Genomic DNA, 15,375 nt, shown 5'->3' with positions numbered 1-15,375 from the left:
GAACTAAACAACGAGGAACTTCAGCCGTGGATCAGCCTTCTACTTTTAAACGTCATCACTCAAGACAAGCCGTCAACAGTTGAAGACACACCTTCAAGCAGGTAGCCCTGTTGTAATGGAGACGCAAATCCCTGCCGCACTGGGCTGACAGGCTAAACCAAACCAAGCCAAGCTAGCGCAGGAGTGAGGAAAAGAGGGGAGGCTACAAGTCTTTTTGGGGGAACGAACAGACTAAAATGAAGGAGGCTATCGTAGCTCATTAGCTTAGTTTCACTATCCAGTTTCATTTGACCTCCTTGGGAACATTTTTTAATAACCTGTGTGAACATACTGTCACATTAGCAACCAAGCTAACGAAGCTCGTTGAAGGTGTCCTGTCGACAGTTTTACATACATCTCTTTTATAATGGTAGTCTATGGGGAAAATGCTTTTTGCGCCACTGGGGATTTTTCCATGCAATACTCTAAGTGACCAAATTTGCTGCAAGGCTGAGCGGCTTTTCTGAGGGCCTGCTTTTTCCCCTCAAATTTGTTAACTGACAGTTTGAGCTAGCTAGCTAGCTCAGATTAGCTTTACCCCTCTCTTTTATAACACTTCATTTAATCAAATGATGTCAAGATAAATGCCAGGGGACAAAGCTAAACAATGGTGCAGACAAAGAACTGACTAGCATTAGCATTTCCCTGGCTGTTTAGAGTGTTAGCAGTTAGCTTGCTAGCTCTAGTAGTTCACCAGTTAGCCCTGCGAGTACCACTTCCACATATTTCCCTGTACCACTTTCTCGTGTGACCAGGCTTTAAGATTTTTGGTTCACAGACAATTTAGACGTCTGTATTGTGCCAACACATTACTGCACCGCTAATCCCCGTCTCTGTGTGTATCTGTCGCTTTTAAGAGAAGAAAACAATGCAGTATGAGTAACAAAGACTTAAGCTTAAAAACCCATAGCAACAAACGCTCAACTACTATTAACAAATGGTTCAACAAATCGCTGTACAAGCCCCGGTAACATTCAGGAGAGGCTACAGAAGAAAACAGATTGAAAAATACAAAGATAGCCCCAACAGAGAGCGTAAAATTATGGAAAACACACTTGAGAAGATTCGCCTCCAAATCTCTCGCTGATTGGACAGTTGTGGACGCAGACGGCGAATGCAGGGGATGGAGATGAGGTCGGTTGTAAAGATATTGTCTGAAACAAGTGCTGCACAAGTACACATTCTTCCACGCACACTAAACAAACACTTGTCCCCTCCTAAGTGCACCCAAGTTGCCGTTGCAGGCAGACGGTAACCAAGAGAGGACAAAATAGCACCAGTATGAAATAAAGCTAATTCTGCAGCAGAGACTCTCACAGCAGTCAGATGGGTTTGACTGAAAACCAGAGGTAGGGTTTCCTCAATCCCCTCTTTTCTCCTCCTCCGTCTTTCTTCACAGCGTCCTCTCTCATCCATATTCCCTCTCCTGAAGCATCACTCCATCGATTTAAAAGACAAATAAGACAGTAGAACAGAAAGAAGCTACAGACACGCACATACACACACTCGCAAGTTGTTTCAGACAACAACCGTCTCCTCCACCACATCCCTCCATCCTCCGTTTGGTCATCCTCTCCTCTTTCCAACTCGTTTTTTGGTGTTGGTTGGTTATCTTGTCGTCTGTCTGTCTCTTAGTCGTTTTAGCATGATCAAATCGTTCCTCCATCCCTCTGATCGTTCCTCTTGTGTGTTTTCTTCTGTTGTTTGTTTGTTTGTCGCTTTTGGCACTCTGCTTACCCCCCTGACTGGATTACATAAACTGCATCTGAATAGACAGAAAAGAGCGGGGAAAAAGAGAGAAATTGTTTGTTTTGATCATTGTACTAATGCACTGAATACGACTTATACCAACAAAGAATTTCTCAGCAGGAGTCTACATGCACGAAAACAGGTCAGTCAAACAGCTTTAAGCTACACAAAAGACTGTATTTGCAAAACAGTGCAATACATACATCATTACAATAATTGCGTATACCTTACTGCAATTTGCACATATTTCTTTGCATCTACCTCCCTACAAAATGTTATTTATGTTACCTTTACTGATAATGGCTACGGGTTTAAACGCTGCACTTAATTCAAGGAAGTAGAGACTTTAAATTGGATGTTTGACAGTGTTTGTAAGTCCTTGACAAACAGAAATCACAGTAACAGTTTTCCTGCTCTTGGACAAGAAAGATGTGCATGTGTTTTGCACTCTATGATTGTTCTGGCCTTGTCATAACTCAAAGACACGCAACTGGTGATTAAGGGTTCACAAGCAGGGCTGCAAAAGTCAAGGAATGCTCAAAATGGAAACCTTTCATAAAGATAACAGGAATAAAATGGAAATATAGGGGTTGTTTGCTCAGGCTGTATTCACCACGTCTCATGTAGATAGAAACAAACCTTTTACAAGATCATAAGCAGACACAATTGTAAACGTGTCTAGTAGGAATTTAAGAAAATCAATCTAGTTGAGTTGACTTAACTGAACTTTCATTGAACAATAAAAATAAAACATCCCCCATGACCCTCCCCTCCAAAAACATAGGCTACATCTCTCCAAAGGAAAAATTCCTCTGAGGCCCCTGTATCCTTCCTGTGGAATTCCTCCAGGTCAGATTTTATGTGTTCTTTCCCCCAAATAAGTTCACCATTAAAAGGTGCAATTGAAAGGTGTGAGTTTTATATTGAACGTTTGCAAGCTTCACCTCCCTTGGAAAGTTTCTGTATATTTACCAAACTTTTACAACCCCAATCACAAGGCGGAAAAAGGTTGAGAACCAGTACACACAACAAGCAAATGAACAGAAATCCCTCTTTTGACATTATTCCTATAGGACCTGCTGATGCATAACGCAACGGACATGACAGACATGACAGACATGTACCTCCTGGTTTGTTATGTCAACAATGTTGTGTCACATTATCCATCTCGTCTTGCTATGTGTACATTTTTTACTGTTTTGTATTATGTCTCACTGCATTGTTAAAAAAAAAAGTCTAGGTAAAGTCATGTTATTGTGACCTTATAACGAATCTAACATTTTAACCATTACAGATTACAAGAAAATGAACCCTGGTGTGACTCGAGTTTCAACATTATAAAACCGTGAATCGTAAGTTCACTCTTAGTACTGAAAGTACTGAGAAACACGCTACATTAAGAGTAGAAAGCTATCTTTTCAGTTGCAAAGGCACTGTTTTGTGTGTATGAATGCACACAAAGTGCAGGATAGCTGACCTGGGCTCCGGGCATGGGTGCGAAGGGATTGGTGGGTCTGAGAACAGGCTGGTTGTACATCATTGGCTGAGGAGCCATCACTGGTACCCCGCCCATCTGACCCATCTGGGGAGGGACCTGGAAAGAGAGAAGGGTGGGTGAGGCAGAGAAAGATGGTACATAAAAAGGAAAGTATGAGAAGCAAAAAATGCAAAAAAGGCAAGAAAACAGGGATGAAAAGTGCACTACTTCAGTGTAAGAGCTAAAACCATTAGCTGGTCAATTAAGTTAGGAAAAAGGGCAACTATTTTGATATTAAACTAATTCTCTGAATCGTTTATCAAGTAAAAAAAGGCAAACACTCACTGGTCCTAGCTTTCTAAAAGTGAGGATCTGTTGCTTACTCTGTTTTACAGAAGCATAAACTGAATATATTTTATTTTTGGACTGTTGGTCAGACAAAACAAGACATTTAAAGACATCACATTGGGCTCTGGGACCTTTGTTGGACATGATTTTACATTTTCCGAGCCAAATAACAACAAGCAAAAAAAATCTTAAGTGTAACCAATAAGGATAATACTTAGTGCAACCTTATTCTGCATGTACGTAAGCACTAAGACTAATAAAGATAGATATATTATCAAGAAAATTCCAAACTTCCTGACATTCTTCAGTTCTCCCAAGTGAAGGGACAACAGCTCCTTTGGTAGCTAAATATGTATCTGCCTGCCACAGCCTGAAGGACTAATGACTAATATATATTTATCTCTAAGAAAAAAACAGCAGTGTACTACGTATATCATATTGTATAGTAATCAAAATGGACTGCAACAATGTAATATAGAACCTGTATATGACACCTGTATATATAATGTATGAATGTACGTAACATTTATACATTATATAATATATGAAAATATGATTACTTTTTATTTTCACTTGTATTTATTAATTTCTTTACTTATTTTATTTCAGTAATTTCTTAGTTTATTTTTGTTTGGTTGTTTATTTACCATTATTCTATTTTTTTTAATGAAATGCTTTGGCAATAACATATCTTTGTTCATGCCAATAAAGCCATTTGAATTGAGTTGAATTGAATTGAATCATGTTACTCTAGGGTTGCAAAGGTATGAGACTTTCACGGTGCAATGACCGTCTGACTGCAATACCACAGTTTCGCCATGTCACGATGTTACAGAATTCTTATCATCAGTCAGAATGACCCTTAAAGGAATGAAAACTTGAAACCATTTTTCCATTACCATTTTCAATATCATAGATAAGCAAATGTACACGGTGCGATAACTGTCATATCACGGTATACCTTGAAACCAGTACTGGAACTGACTGCTGCTACTTATTTTTAACAATCTGAGTTTCTTGGCTGATGAGAAGTACATAATTAACTTGATTATTATTTTAGCAAAATATTATATACATTAAATGACATTTCAGTTTTGTTCCTATTGTTGAGCAGACCCTGAAGGTTTTTGTTTTTGCTATATTTCTTTCTTTACCTTACATTTTATTTATTTGTTGTGCAATAAAAGTTAATTTTACATAATGAAATGTATTTTCTACAACTTTTATAATGAAATTCTGGAACATACATACTCCATTTTATGAAATAAAAGTGAGTAATGAGTGTGTGTACATTGAAAAGTGTGTTTCTTCTTTTCGTGCACTGGCACACTCACCATTCCATACACAGGCACTTGCGGTGTGGTCATGGGAAAAGCCATGGGAGCTGGAGCCTGGAGGAAAAGCAGAAACTAGGAGTCAACTTGGAAAAAGCAGAGGTGGCAGAAAAACACATATGACATAAAGGACCTGAAGAACACCAGAACGTTGAGACATTTTTTAGCATCTTTGGCTCTGACAAACATCCTATCTGTCTCTATTAGACATGTCTGACGTGATAAATAAAATACACACAGTGTAATGTATGTGCAAGGAGAATAATGCTGATAAAGTGTGCACATTAGGAGCGCACCAGCACAGCATGCAGCAGAGGTACTTAGTGGAATCCCACTGGGAGCAATCATTACCACAGCTTTAAAAGGGGTGGCTCAATAGGACAACATTTAGCCCTGCCCTCCTTACTTCACAAATCAAATCCACTACGGCTGAATGGGCCTCAAATTCAACGTGACGGGCAATTTGTAGCCGTCGTTTACAACCCACGCACATCCTCATCAAACAAAGCCGCCGATTTCTGCTCGACAAATTGGTAATTCATGGCAGCAAGCGTCTGAGGTGCATTACAGTATCATATTAGTGGATGCACCGGAGCAAAATCTGCGTATAAGATTAGAAGTGAAGATGCAGCGCAGGGTGCCTGTTGCAAAACTGCTTCAATCTATAAGATGTGCAGGAGTATTAATATTAACAGATGTTAGATGAGATTTGTATCGCCTGCAGTAATTTCACCAGAGTACACATCGCAGAGGCAGGCTGACAACTTCCCTAAAATATAACAAACAAGGATCTGCATTTCTCTGTTAGATCCGGGAATACCTGCGAGCATTTGCAGATGTTACAGGATAATACCAGCATGACTTCTTCCCCCCCAACCACATATAATTGTACAGTGTTTTCTGCAGTCAGGAGTTTGCTCTGCTGCAGGTCATCCTGCTCACCCGGAAGTCGCATGGCTCCCACTGTTTTCAAAAACCCATTAAAAGCCAGCTTGCAGAAACACGCCGCTGCCTTCGCAAACCTCATCAATCACTCTAAATGAGACAACTGAGGCATTTTCTCCTAACATGACTTTATAACGCCTCAATCATAGCAGAGGTATTAAAAGAGCTTCCACTCTGCCACAGTTGAAAGTCTCCAGCTGGAGTTTGTAACAGCACACATAAATGAAAACAGAGTAATACTTCCATTAAACGCAGTAATTAGCTGTGTGTAATCATATATTACTTTAGCAGTCTGAGGTAAAATGATGGATTATATTAATCAAGGCAATACAATGGTGTGTTTGGCCTTTTTATGTGGAAAAATAAAACAACACTAGCATTATCCTCTAATTGCTGCTTAATAAATGCTGCTTGATCTATAAAAAAATCCAGTTTTACAGTATTTTGTTTTAATTGTTTTTAATGTGCAAAACTCTTGGTGCAAAGAGGCATCTGGCATCTGCTAGATTCTCACCTCTTCTTTTTCTCACAAAATGTGGTCATTACAGAGTGCGAAATATTAAATCACATGTTCAGTCATTAGCATACAGACAGCTCAAAATAGCACAAGTGTAAATGTACATTGTTAAACATACATGTCACTGAATTAATGATGCAGCATGTGTCTGCAAGATGTTTGGAAGGTGTGGTGCTTTGAATAAAAAATTACTTTCTGACTGATACAGAACGGGAAGTGTAAACCGAGGTAGTGATTGATTAACTCATACCGCAGCGGTGCCTGGACAGCGTGACGTGTGTGGTTGTGCTGCTGCCGTGGTCCTGCCAGATGCCTCCTGCTGCTGCTGCCATCATTAGTCATTAGTCATACTTCTACTGTTATTATACACATATGACTATTGTCACACAAGTATACTGTCAGATATTAATACATACTTTCAACATATTGTACCACAGTAGCCAGAACTATAACTATAATATTATTACTTTCATTAATGTTGTTGTAAGCTACTGTCATTACCTGCATCTCTCTCTCTCTCTCTCTCTCTCTCTCTCTCTCTCTCTGTCTCATTGTGTCATGTGGATTACTGTTAATTTATTATGCTGATCTGTTCTGTACGACATCTATTGCACGTCTGTCCGTCCTGGAAGAGGGATCCCTCCTCAGTTGCTCTTCCTGAGGTTTCTACCGTTTTTTTTCCCCGTTAAGGGTTTTTTTTTTGGGGAGTTTTTCCTTATCCGCTGCGAGGGTCATAAGGACAGAGGGATGTCGTATGCTGTAAAGCCCTGTGAGGCAAATTGTGATTTGTGATATTGGGCTTTATAAATAAAACTGATTGATTGATTGATAGTGAAGAGTTGGGCTGCCCCCCTAATAGTCGACTCAATGTTAGTCGACCAGAAAGGTCGCCAAGATTTCATTGGTCGCTTAGTTGCAGGAAAAAAAACAACGTGAAACTAGTAGGAGCTGTGCCTTGTCAAAATAAATCAAAACCTATATGACTGGACCATGTGGGAATTTAATTTGAAAGGACAGACACAGGAATTGTCCACGCCCAGCAGTCAGACAGGAGTCAGGTTAATTTCCAGGGCTGGTACCTGCGGTTATTCCACAGGCTAGTTAATAACATGTCGGGCAGGAAATCCAAAGTGTGGGATCATTTTGAGAAGGTGAAGGACGAACCCAAGGTGATATGTAAACTCATCTTCATTGGTCGACTACAAACATGACGTATCATCTGAAACATGTCAGTAGCTACATGCCCATTAGCCCACAGCGTCATTAACAGGCGGCTCGCTCAGTGTGTGACGTGCACTTGTAAATAAAATATAGGCCTATATTAATGAAGGTTCATTAGTACAGTTTTGTATTTCTCTGTAATGTACCACAGTGTTAACAATGTTACTGATACTATTCTTTTTCACACCTTCAACTCAAACCATTGTGTTGCCCCGCCCAAAATATATCATTTAATAATTAAACTAATATCATAAACATGAGGGCGACTAGTCGACTACTGGCCCTAAATGACGACTATTGGTCGACTAAGAAATTATTAGTCCAAGGCAACCCCCGTGTTTGCATTGTACCCCTGGTTGTACAGACAACTACCACTGCATTGCTTTGATACTGAAGAAAACTTAAAAACGTAAAGATTCTCAGGTAGGTTCTGAGGCTATAAGGAGCGTCTTTTTTTCTCTGATTTCTAAGCAGATTTATTCTCCTTTAGTCACACTGAATCTAATCTATGTGGATCTCTGTGTGCACATTTGAGTTATTGACTTTTTTGTGACAGTCCTTCCACTGAGAATTCGCCGCCTTTGCCTCACGTCTCTCCCACTGTGCCTTCTGCTTCTATATGAACAGTAATACAAGTTTTTAAACGTTTTTCTTACTCTTCAGCTTTTCATTATTGACTTTTGGGGTTTACATTGCATTTTTTGAAAAGATATTTTTAGATAATGACCATTTTATTTAAACTTACAACATCATGTATTACTTCATTTGATACAGTTATTGTGTGGTCTAAATCACTGTGTGAGGGATTTGAAAACTGAACCACAGCCAAGCTCCAGTGGTACTTTAAAAAGGAGGACAGGAGGTGACTCTCTGCTCAGAGATCTAAAGCAAAAGGTTTCTGGTTGGTTCAGGTGAATCAGTGAACTGATCTCAGGGGGTAATCAATGTGATTGATCAGGCATCCGCTTTTAATTCCTGCCTCCAGGGAGCAGGCTGTGAAGGTTGATCATAACCATTGATCTATCTGATCTCTTCTAGCAGCAGAGCTGGCCTGCAGCCAGACAGGTGAGAAAAATAATCCAATTCAAGCCAAAAGACTTGAATTGGATCTGTCTGATATGTTTATTTCTCTCTTAGTAACGCACTTGTGGCTTAGGAGGTGCGCTTGACCCCGAGGGTGTAGGTTTCTTTTCAACATTTGAGGGGGCACATGTCAAGTGTGGGGTCTGGGGGTCTCTTAATTAATTTCCTGCTTTCTGGTGAATTTTTATGCATCCGTTTATGGTAGAAATGTCACAGTACTTCCTGCCTCAACCATGAATAGTTGCTTCATGTTCTTTCCATTTTATGGCAGACTGCAATTATTGCTTCTGAGGTTGCATACTGTCACCATACTCTACCAGAGGGAATGATGTGTCTTCGAGACAACATTCTAGCAGTTCTTCATGTTTTTACTGATGGGGGATAATGCACATGCTCTAGATATTAAGAGGGACATGTTCTCGGCATCCCTCCAAAATCTAAGTCCACGCTCGATTCCAAAGTCCAGTTTGTTTGAATGGTGTGAACACTGAGTATCGTACCCTGGCATGGTTTGTCTATCTGTTCGGTCCACTTGAGAAGAAGGGTTCATGTGTTCTCAGGTACAGTTCGGATCAGGTGAGAAAAACAATGGTAACAAAATCTGGAAGCTGACTGCAAGTAGCAATCGGTGAGTAGAGTTGCAAAGGCATTTCTCAGCAATCTCCTCTGCAATTTGCGTATGCATGCAGGATGCTTTAGGCGAGAGAACCCTTCTTGATATGGTCTCAATCAAAACATTGTTTTCTAGTCGGAGCCGTGCCTCATTTTCAAACTGTATGGTCTGCCTAAAATGAAGAATGACAGCAATATAGTCCAGCGCTAAAACCAACCTGCGTAGTTGTCCCTCCATTGTGACATTAGAAAGTGTCACATTTATCTTGCAAGTGTACTCTTCTTCAACGTTTTGTTACTTCCTGGATTTTTCACGCATGGAAATTCTGACCAGTCAAGAGCAGCTTTCTCACACAAGAGATTTTATCTGGTCCACTTGTAAATGCTGCCGTGAGAATACAAACCAACTCCAGGCAATTATGCAACTTTGGAAACAAATTAGTCCCTGATTCAGACCAAAGCAAGACAACTCTAGGTCTGGCAGCACCCTCAGACTCACCCTGGGTACACAGCTGCCTGTACCCAAGAGCAGCATGAAAGCAGCTAAATCTGGGGACCGATATATCCTCAGAAGTACACTACACACTAACTGTCAAAAAGAAAACCGACGGCTCGACTTAAAGAATCTCAGTCAAATGATGATATGACTCGTTGTCATTCAGGAGGAAGCCCTACACGGTAAAAATCCATCATACCTAACATAAAAAATCCTTTAGTATTTGAAACCACGATAAGAGATTTAACTGATTTTACATTATCTGCACCCAAATCACGCTTTAGTTCGTAAACCATCTGTCTCTGAGTTTGACTGCTCTGTCTGTCTTGTGCAAAACTGACAGGGGGCATCACTTTATTTTATTTTTATAAGCATGACAAGAAGACGTCTGAGAGGAAAAACAGAGCAGGTGAGACGCTGTTTATGCACCGCTACACCTTCTCTATCTGTATTTTGTCCATCTGTCTTTCAGCCCAGCTGTCGGCCTTCAATGCATCATGCTTTACATTCATCTGTTTGTCTGTATCTGTCTTCTTATGCTTAGCCTCTCTCCTGCTGTTTCGATCGTGGTGTCTGTCTCGAGCGTGTCTCCCCACCTTCCTGCCCGTGTATTCATTTTTTTCCCTACATCTTTAATCCTGACTTCTAGCGACTCAGAGCTGAACTTTTGCTATTCCCTTTGCCGTCTCCCTCCAAAGGCGACTCTCTTCTTTCTATGCTTTCTCTGCAAAGTCAGACTTCTGACCTTACATGACCTGCATGGTTAAGTGAAGGTTAAAGAAGTAAAAAGGCTTTGCGGGGATTTCTGGCTGGCATTTTAAGTATCACACAGGCATAGACCGCTGCAACTTTGCCGTTCTGGCAAGAATCTCAGATGTGGGAGTTTGACTTATCATGCATGACACCAGACTTATCCGCTGGCCTGGTACCTGTGATGTCTTATATATTATTGCCACACGCCACTGTGACTTATTTATCAGTTAACAGCTTGTGGAGGTTATGTTTTGTCTTTGAGATGTGCATATTCACAGAGACAATATATTTTCTTTCTCAGGGACAATAATGAGCAGATCTAGTAATATTTTCCCTCTCTAAGCTTTATTTGTTCATGGTCAAAGCTCATGCATTTGTGTGTGTGTGTGTGTGTGTGTGTGTGTGTTTGCTTGTCTTGCTAAATGTTCACTGAAGGCAGGATTCAGTTCACTGCTGACCACACAATGTAAGGACTTTTATCTTGTAGCATATAGAAAGAGAAAAGACATTTCAGTCTGTTTTGCTGAGGGAACAATGACTTTATTTTTTTAATTGTTCCACTGCATTAATCCCCATGGGCCATTTGTGTTTTGACTTGTCAGTGAGAGTCAAAGGTAATGCAGTCAATAACATGTCTCAGAAAGTACGCGGTTTGGCAGTTGCACAAGTCCTTGGGTTTTGACAGAGACCGTGAACAATGCTAATAGATCGTCTTGTTGTGTTTAGGCTGTCAGCACATGATGACGGGTTTAAGGATAAGGCTGGCGAAGTTCTATATTTTTTCTTTAAGTCAACAAATCCCACAAAGACACTTAACCAAACAATGTGTGTCTGTCTGAGTACTGCCTGACTTCCCAACTCTGTCTCAGGCGCTCAAGCCAAAGCTCATTCCTTCCAAATACTGGTGTAAAATAAATATTTAAAACTGAGTCGAGTGTTTTAAAGAAAAGGCTCAGCAATTCCTAAAACAGCTCAGCACTGTAGTTTTAGCAAACGTTACTCAAATGATATTAAATTTTGGTTGTTGGGGACTATTTTCAACTGTGGTTTTGGTGCTCTAGTGCAGGGGTCTTCAGTGTTTTAGAGGCCAAGGACTCCTGTCTGTGAAGCATCTATGAGTCAGATTCACCCCTTGCTCCTACACAGCTTCACCCTCTCTTTGAATTATCGTCATTGCTGGCTCCAAAAAAACAATATAGCGACGGCTGAAATGCCAAACACATGGCTTCGAAACAGCAGTCCACAAACCAAATGGTGACGTCATGATTGCTATGTCCATTAATTCATGCAGTCTATAATGTAGATGCACGGAAGGTGCACTCAAAAGCTAGAGCGGACGATTTAAACTGTGGTTTTGGTGCTCTACTGCAGGGGTCTTCAATGTTATCGAGGACAACAACCCCAGACCTCAAAGAGAGACGGAGCAGGGACACCCTACTACATATACTGTATAAAACAGAGTTGTATATGAGATAATTCTCTGAATATTTCTTAGTCCTTTCTCGTTTGCACTTGCCTATAGCTGCTAAGTGAGCAGCAGTTGTAGTTGTAGCATGGCTAGAAGCGTTAGCCGCACCATGCACTTTCGCTAATGGTTTGCTTACAAAGTTACAAAACAATCCACTGTGGCTCACAAGAATGTCTTTACATGCCACACTAATAATACAGCTAATTGACCAATATGAGTGATTTAGCGTTAGCTAGCTCACATGACTGCACAAGGATTCATGGGCAATAGTTTGCCTTTCGTTTGGGGTATCAGAGGATAACAGCTAGCCGGAATAACAGCTACACTTGAAATGCATTTTGAAAATGTAATAAAACTTTTCCAATTTTCAATTCAATTTTGCATGCCGCAGCTTCAGGGCACTGGGATTACGACAGACGAGCCATTCTGACTATTTTAAAATGTATTAGCGGAGTTTTTTTACATTTTCAAAATGTGGGTTCCGTTGGTTTCCAAGTGTAGCTGTTACTCCAGCTAGCTGTTATCCTCCGATACCCGAACAAGTTTTGTGCATTAAAAAACTAAAAAACGCCGGACTTCTTGTCAGCATGAGGGTCAGTAAGTACTGTCTGTATTTTCATTCTAAAGTGGCCATTTCCTTTAAGGTATATTTTCAGACATATTTAAATTATTGGAAAAAAGATGACTACTTAAATTAACAAGAAATATTTTTGTGGCCACCCTGCAGTAACTCTTAAGGACCCCCTAGAGGTCGCAGACCCCCTGTTAAAAACCCAGGCTCTAGTGAGTATTTAGGGTGAACGTGAAGTTGACTGAATATAAACTGCAGAGTGTGATTGTTGTATAGTATAGGGATGTCACAGCCAGCAGATTTTCCCACAGGTTAATAGACTCGTGACAGCAGTGGTGTTACTGATTACACCAGACATTTTACAATACAAGGTTTCATCGATGACACTAAATATCTCTAGAGCACTGTATTAAGTTACTGCTAATGCAAACTGAATATTTCCTACTGCTGCAGCTTCACATTAAAAGCACTGAACTGGCACGAAACACAACTTCTATCACGATGAATGTGACATTAGTAGTGATGGCCAAATGAGGCCTCATCAACCACTGTCTTTATTTTCTGAAGCCACTAGATGGCACTGTGTGTTCAACAAAGGTTTGAAAGCACACTTCATTGCCAGTCCTTCAGCCTTTATCTTTAAACCAAGAGCGCCATCTGGTGGGGACAGAAAATAATGAAAGTGGTTCATGAGGCTTCATTTGGCCATCACTAGACATTAGCACTGCCGCAATCATTCATTAGAAATGTGTCTGGAAAACAAAACAGTGGTCATTTACGGCACTTGTTGACAGCGGATCAGTTTGACATATTCCAGGAAGCATTGGAACAAGAAAAAACAGCCACCGCGAGCTGTTAGATAAGGTGACACCTCCAACTTCTTGGTGATGTACCCAACTCCATTACCCTTATTAACGTTATCAGGTTCTCCATTGACATTGGGTTTAAATCCAAAATACTCCGAAATAGGCGCTTTTGCTTTTCGCTTTAACAACGAATCCTCCACTATAGTCTTGTTGGTCAACTTTCCTTACTCTCGCCAAGTGATAAGTGAAATCTGACTCCTGCTGCTGCTTCCCTTTTATAATTGTAGCGTCTGTCATTTGACGAAGTGTTGATAAAAAACAAAACCATGGTGTGGGTGGTGGGCAAGTAATGTAATCTGTGTATACTCTAACATTGGTCACACCGGCTACAGCGGCAAGACTAGTATTGAAATAAGAAACCCTGTGCAACAGCAAAGGTCACTGATGTTTTTGGACAAATATGGAGGTTTATGGCACAGAGTATATGTCAGGTTTTGGATCCACAGGCAATACTTATTATTAGTATTAATTCACTTTTGTTTTTTTCAATGGAATTTGTTGATAATAACAAAAATGGAGAATATCACCAGACTTTTCCTTCAGGAAGATGTACAAGAGACAAAAAAGGCTGAACCTGCTCTTAAAGAAAGCAGTACAGGAGGAGGAGAAAAGCAGCACCCTGCTGGTGTCAGACAGTTTACTTAGTGCTTGTATAACCGGCGCAGATCATTAGCCCGTAGCACAGAGGTGAGTGGGTTATTTGCGGAAATTGCGGCAAGAACAAAATGGAGTTCTTTTGAAAGAAGTGTTTCCAAAGAACACAGCGAAAGGAAGAAAGAGGTGACAGAGAAAGAGCTGAAGAGGGAGACAGCGAAAGGGAGGTTGGAAGCACATTATAGGAGTCATTAGGACTTGTCTTACTAAACAGGGATAAGTACTTACATAACTAGTATAGAACATTCCATTCTGCATCAGGACGCAACAGGGGAAAAGAGACAAAGACGGAGAGGAGGACAGACAGAGAGGGGAAGGAAAGAGACACGGGAGAGGAGAGAGGATGAGAGAAAGTGACAACGTAAGGGTGGAAGCAAGAATCCAAGAAAATGAGGAGATGATGAAAGAGGGAAGCAAAGAAGAGACGACGAGGTAGGGACCAAGAGAAGGTAAGAGAGAGGAGGAGTGGGAGAATTATGAAGAAATAGGGAGAGGGAGATGTGACAGAGGAAGTGAGGACGAGAGAAGAGCAATTAGACAGAAAAGTATAAAGAAATAGAGGTTGAATAAAAGAATGACGACAGGAAGTAGATAAGAGGGGAAGATGGTGAGGAGAAATAGCGAGAAAAGGTAAAACAGATGGGAAGAAAGAGAGAAGAAAGAAATGTTAGAACCACAACCGTAGACAAAGATGAATACCAACGGAAAATATATAAACGTATGAGGGGTCAAAATGCGGATGGACAAATGTCAAAGGCAGCGCGGTGAAAACAGGACGAGCAGACGACAACGCAAACCACAGATGCGATAAAACGAGCAAAGAGGGGAAGGAAGGCGAGTGGATGACAGTGCAAAATAAAAGGAAAGAAACGCATGAAGAGGACAGGCAGGACAGGAAGGAGAGATGAGGAGGAATGACAGCAGGGGTGAAGGGGAAAGAAAGAAGGAAAGGACCAACAGCAGAGAGAGAGAGAGCGGAGAAAAAAAAGATATTGGGGGGGAAAGGGGAGAAAGAGAGGAAGCGGAGGGTTAGTGACAGTTTGTCCTCGTCAGCCAGAAACTGCTGTCCAGAGATCAGGAGGACAATCAGGAGCTGCCAAGATCAGCACACACACATACACACACAAACACACACACAGCATGCACAGGCAGCTGTATACTGTATTGAGTCAATTCACTCACATACACCCATACTTCCATCTATACTCAGTGAGCATTCACATGCAAGTCCAGCATTCAGTG

The 15,375-nt window shown here is 40.8% G+C and overlaps 1 protein-coding gene across 9 annotated transcripts in view; it reads right to left on the bottom strand.

Annotated features, from left to right (window-relative positions):
- Window positions 1-1,729: 1,729 nt before the first annotated feature.
- LOC117246455 (phosphatidylinositol-binding clathrin assembly protein) overlaps window positions 1,730-15,375 on the bottom strand; it is a 162,355-nt gene continuing 148,709 nt past the window's right edge. For 6 of the 9 annotated variants that reach the window (XM_033610370.2, XM_078164062.1, XM_033610372.2 and 3 more), the window contains 4 exons: window positions 14,362-14,385; window positions 4,948-5,004; window positions 3,266-3,382; window positions 1,730-1,804 (listed from right to left, as the gene is read on the bottom strand). In XM_033610370.2, the coding sequence (XP_033466261.1) occupies window positions 1,790-1,804; window positions 3,266-3,382; window positions 4,948-5,004; window positions 14,362-14,385 (213 nt within the window). In that variant the 3' untranslated portion in view covers window positions 1,730-1,789. The remainder of the gene's footprint in view (window positions 1,805-3,265; window positions 3,383-4,947; window positions 5,005-14,361; window positions 14,386-15,375) is intronic. The other 3 variants (XM_033610374.2, XM_078164064.1, XM_078164066.1) reach the window with 1 other exon arrangement.

Source organism: Epinephelus lanceolatus, chromosome 22, assembly GCF_041903045.1.
Source record: "Epinephelus lanceolatus isolate andai-2023 chromosome 22, ASM4190304v1, whole genome shotgun sequence".
NCBI lineage: Eukaryota > Metazoa > Chordata > Actinopteri > Perciformes > Serranidae > Epinephelus > Epinephelus lanceolatus.
Note: the sequence above shows the minus strand (reverse complement) of the source record. Positions and strands in the feature narration are given on the sequence as shown.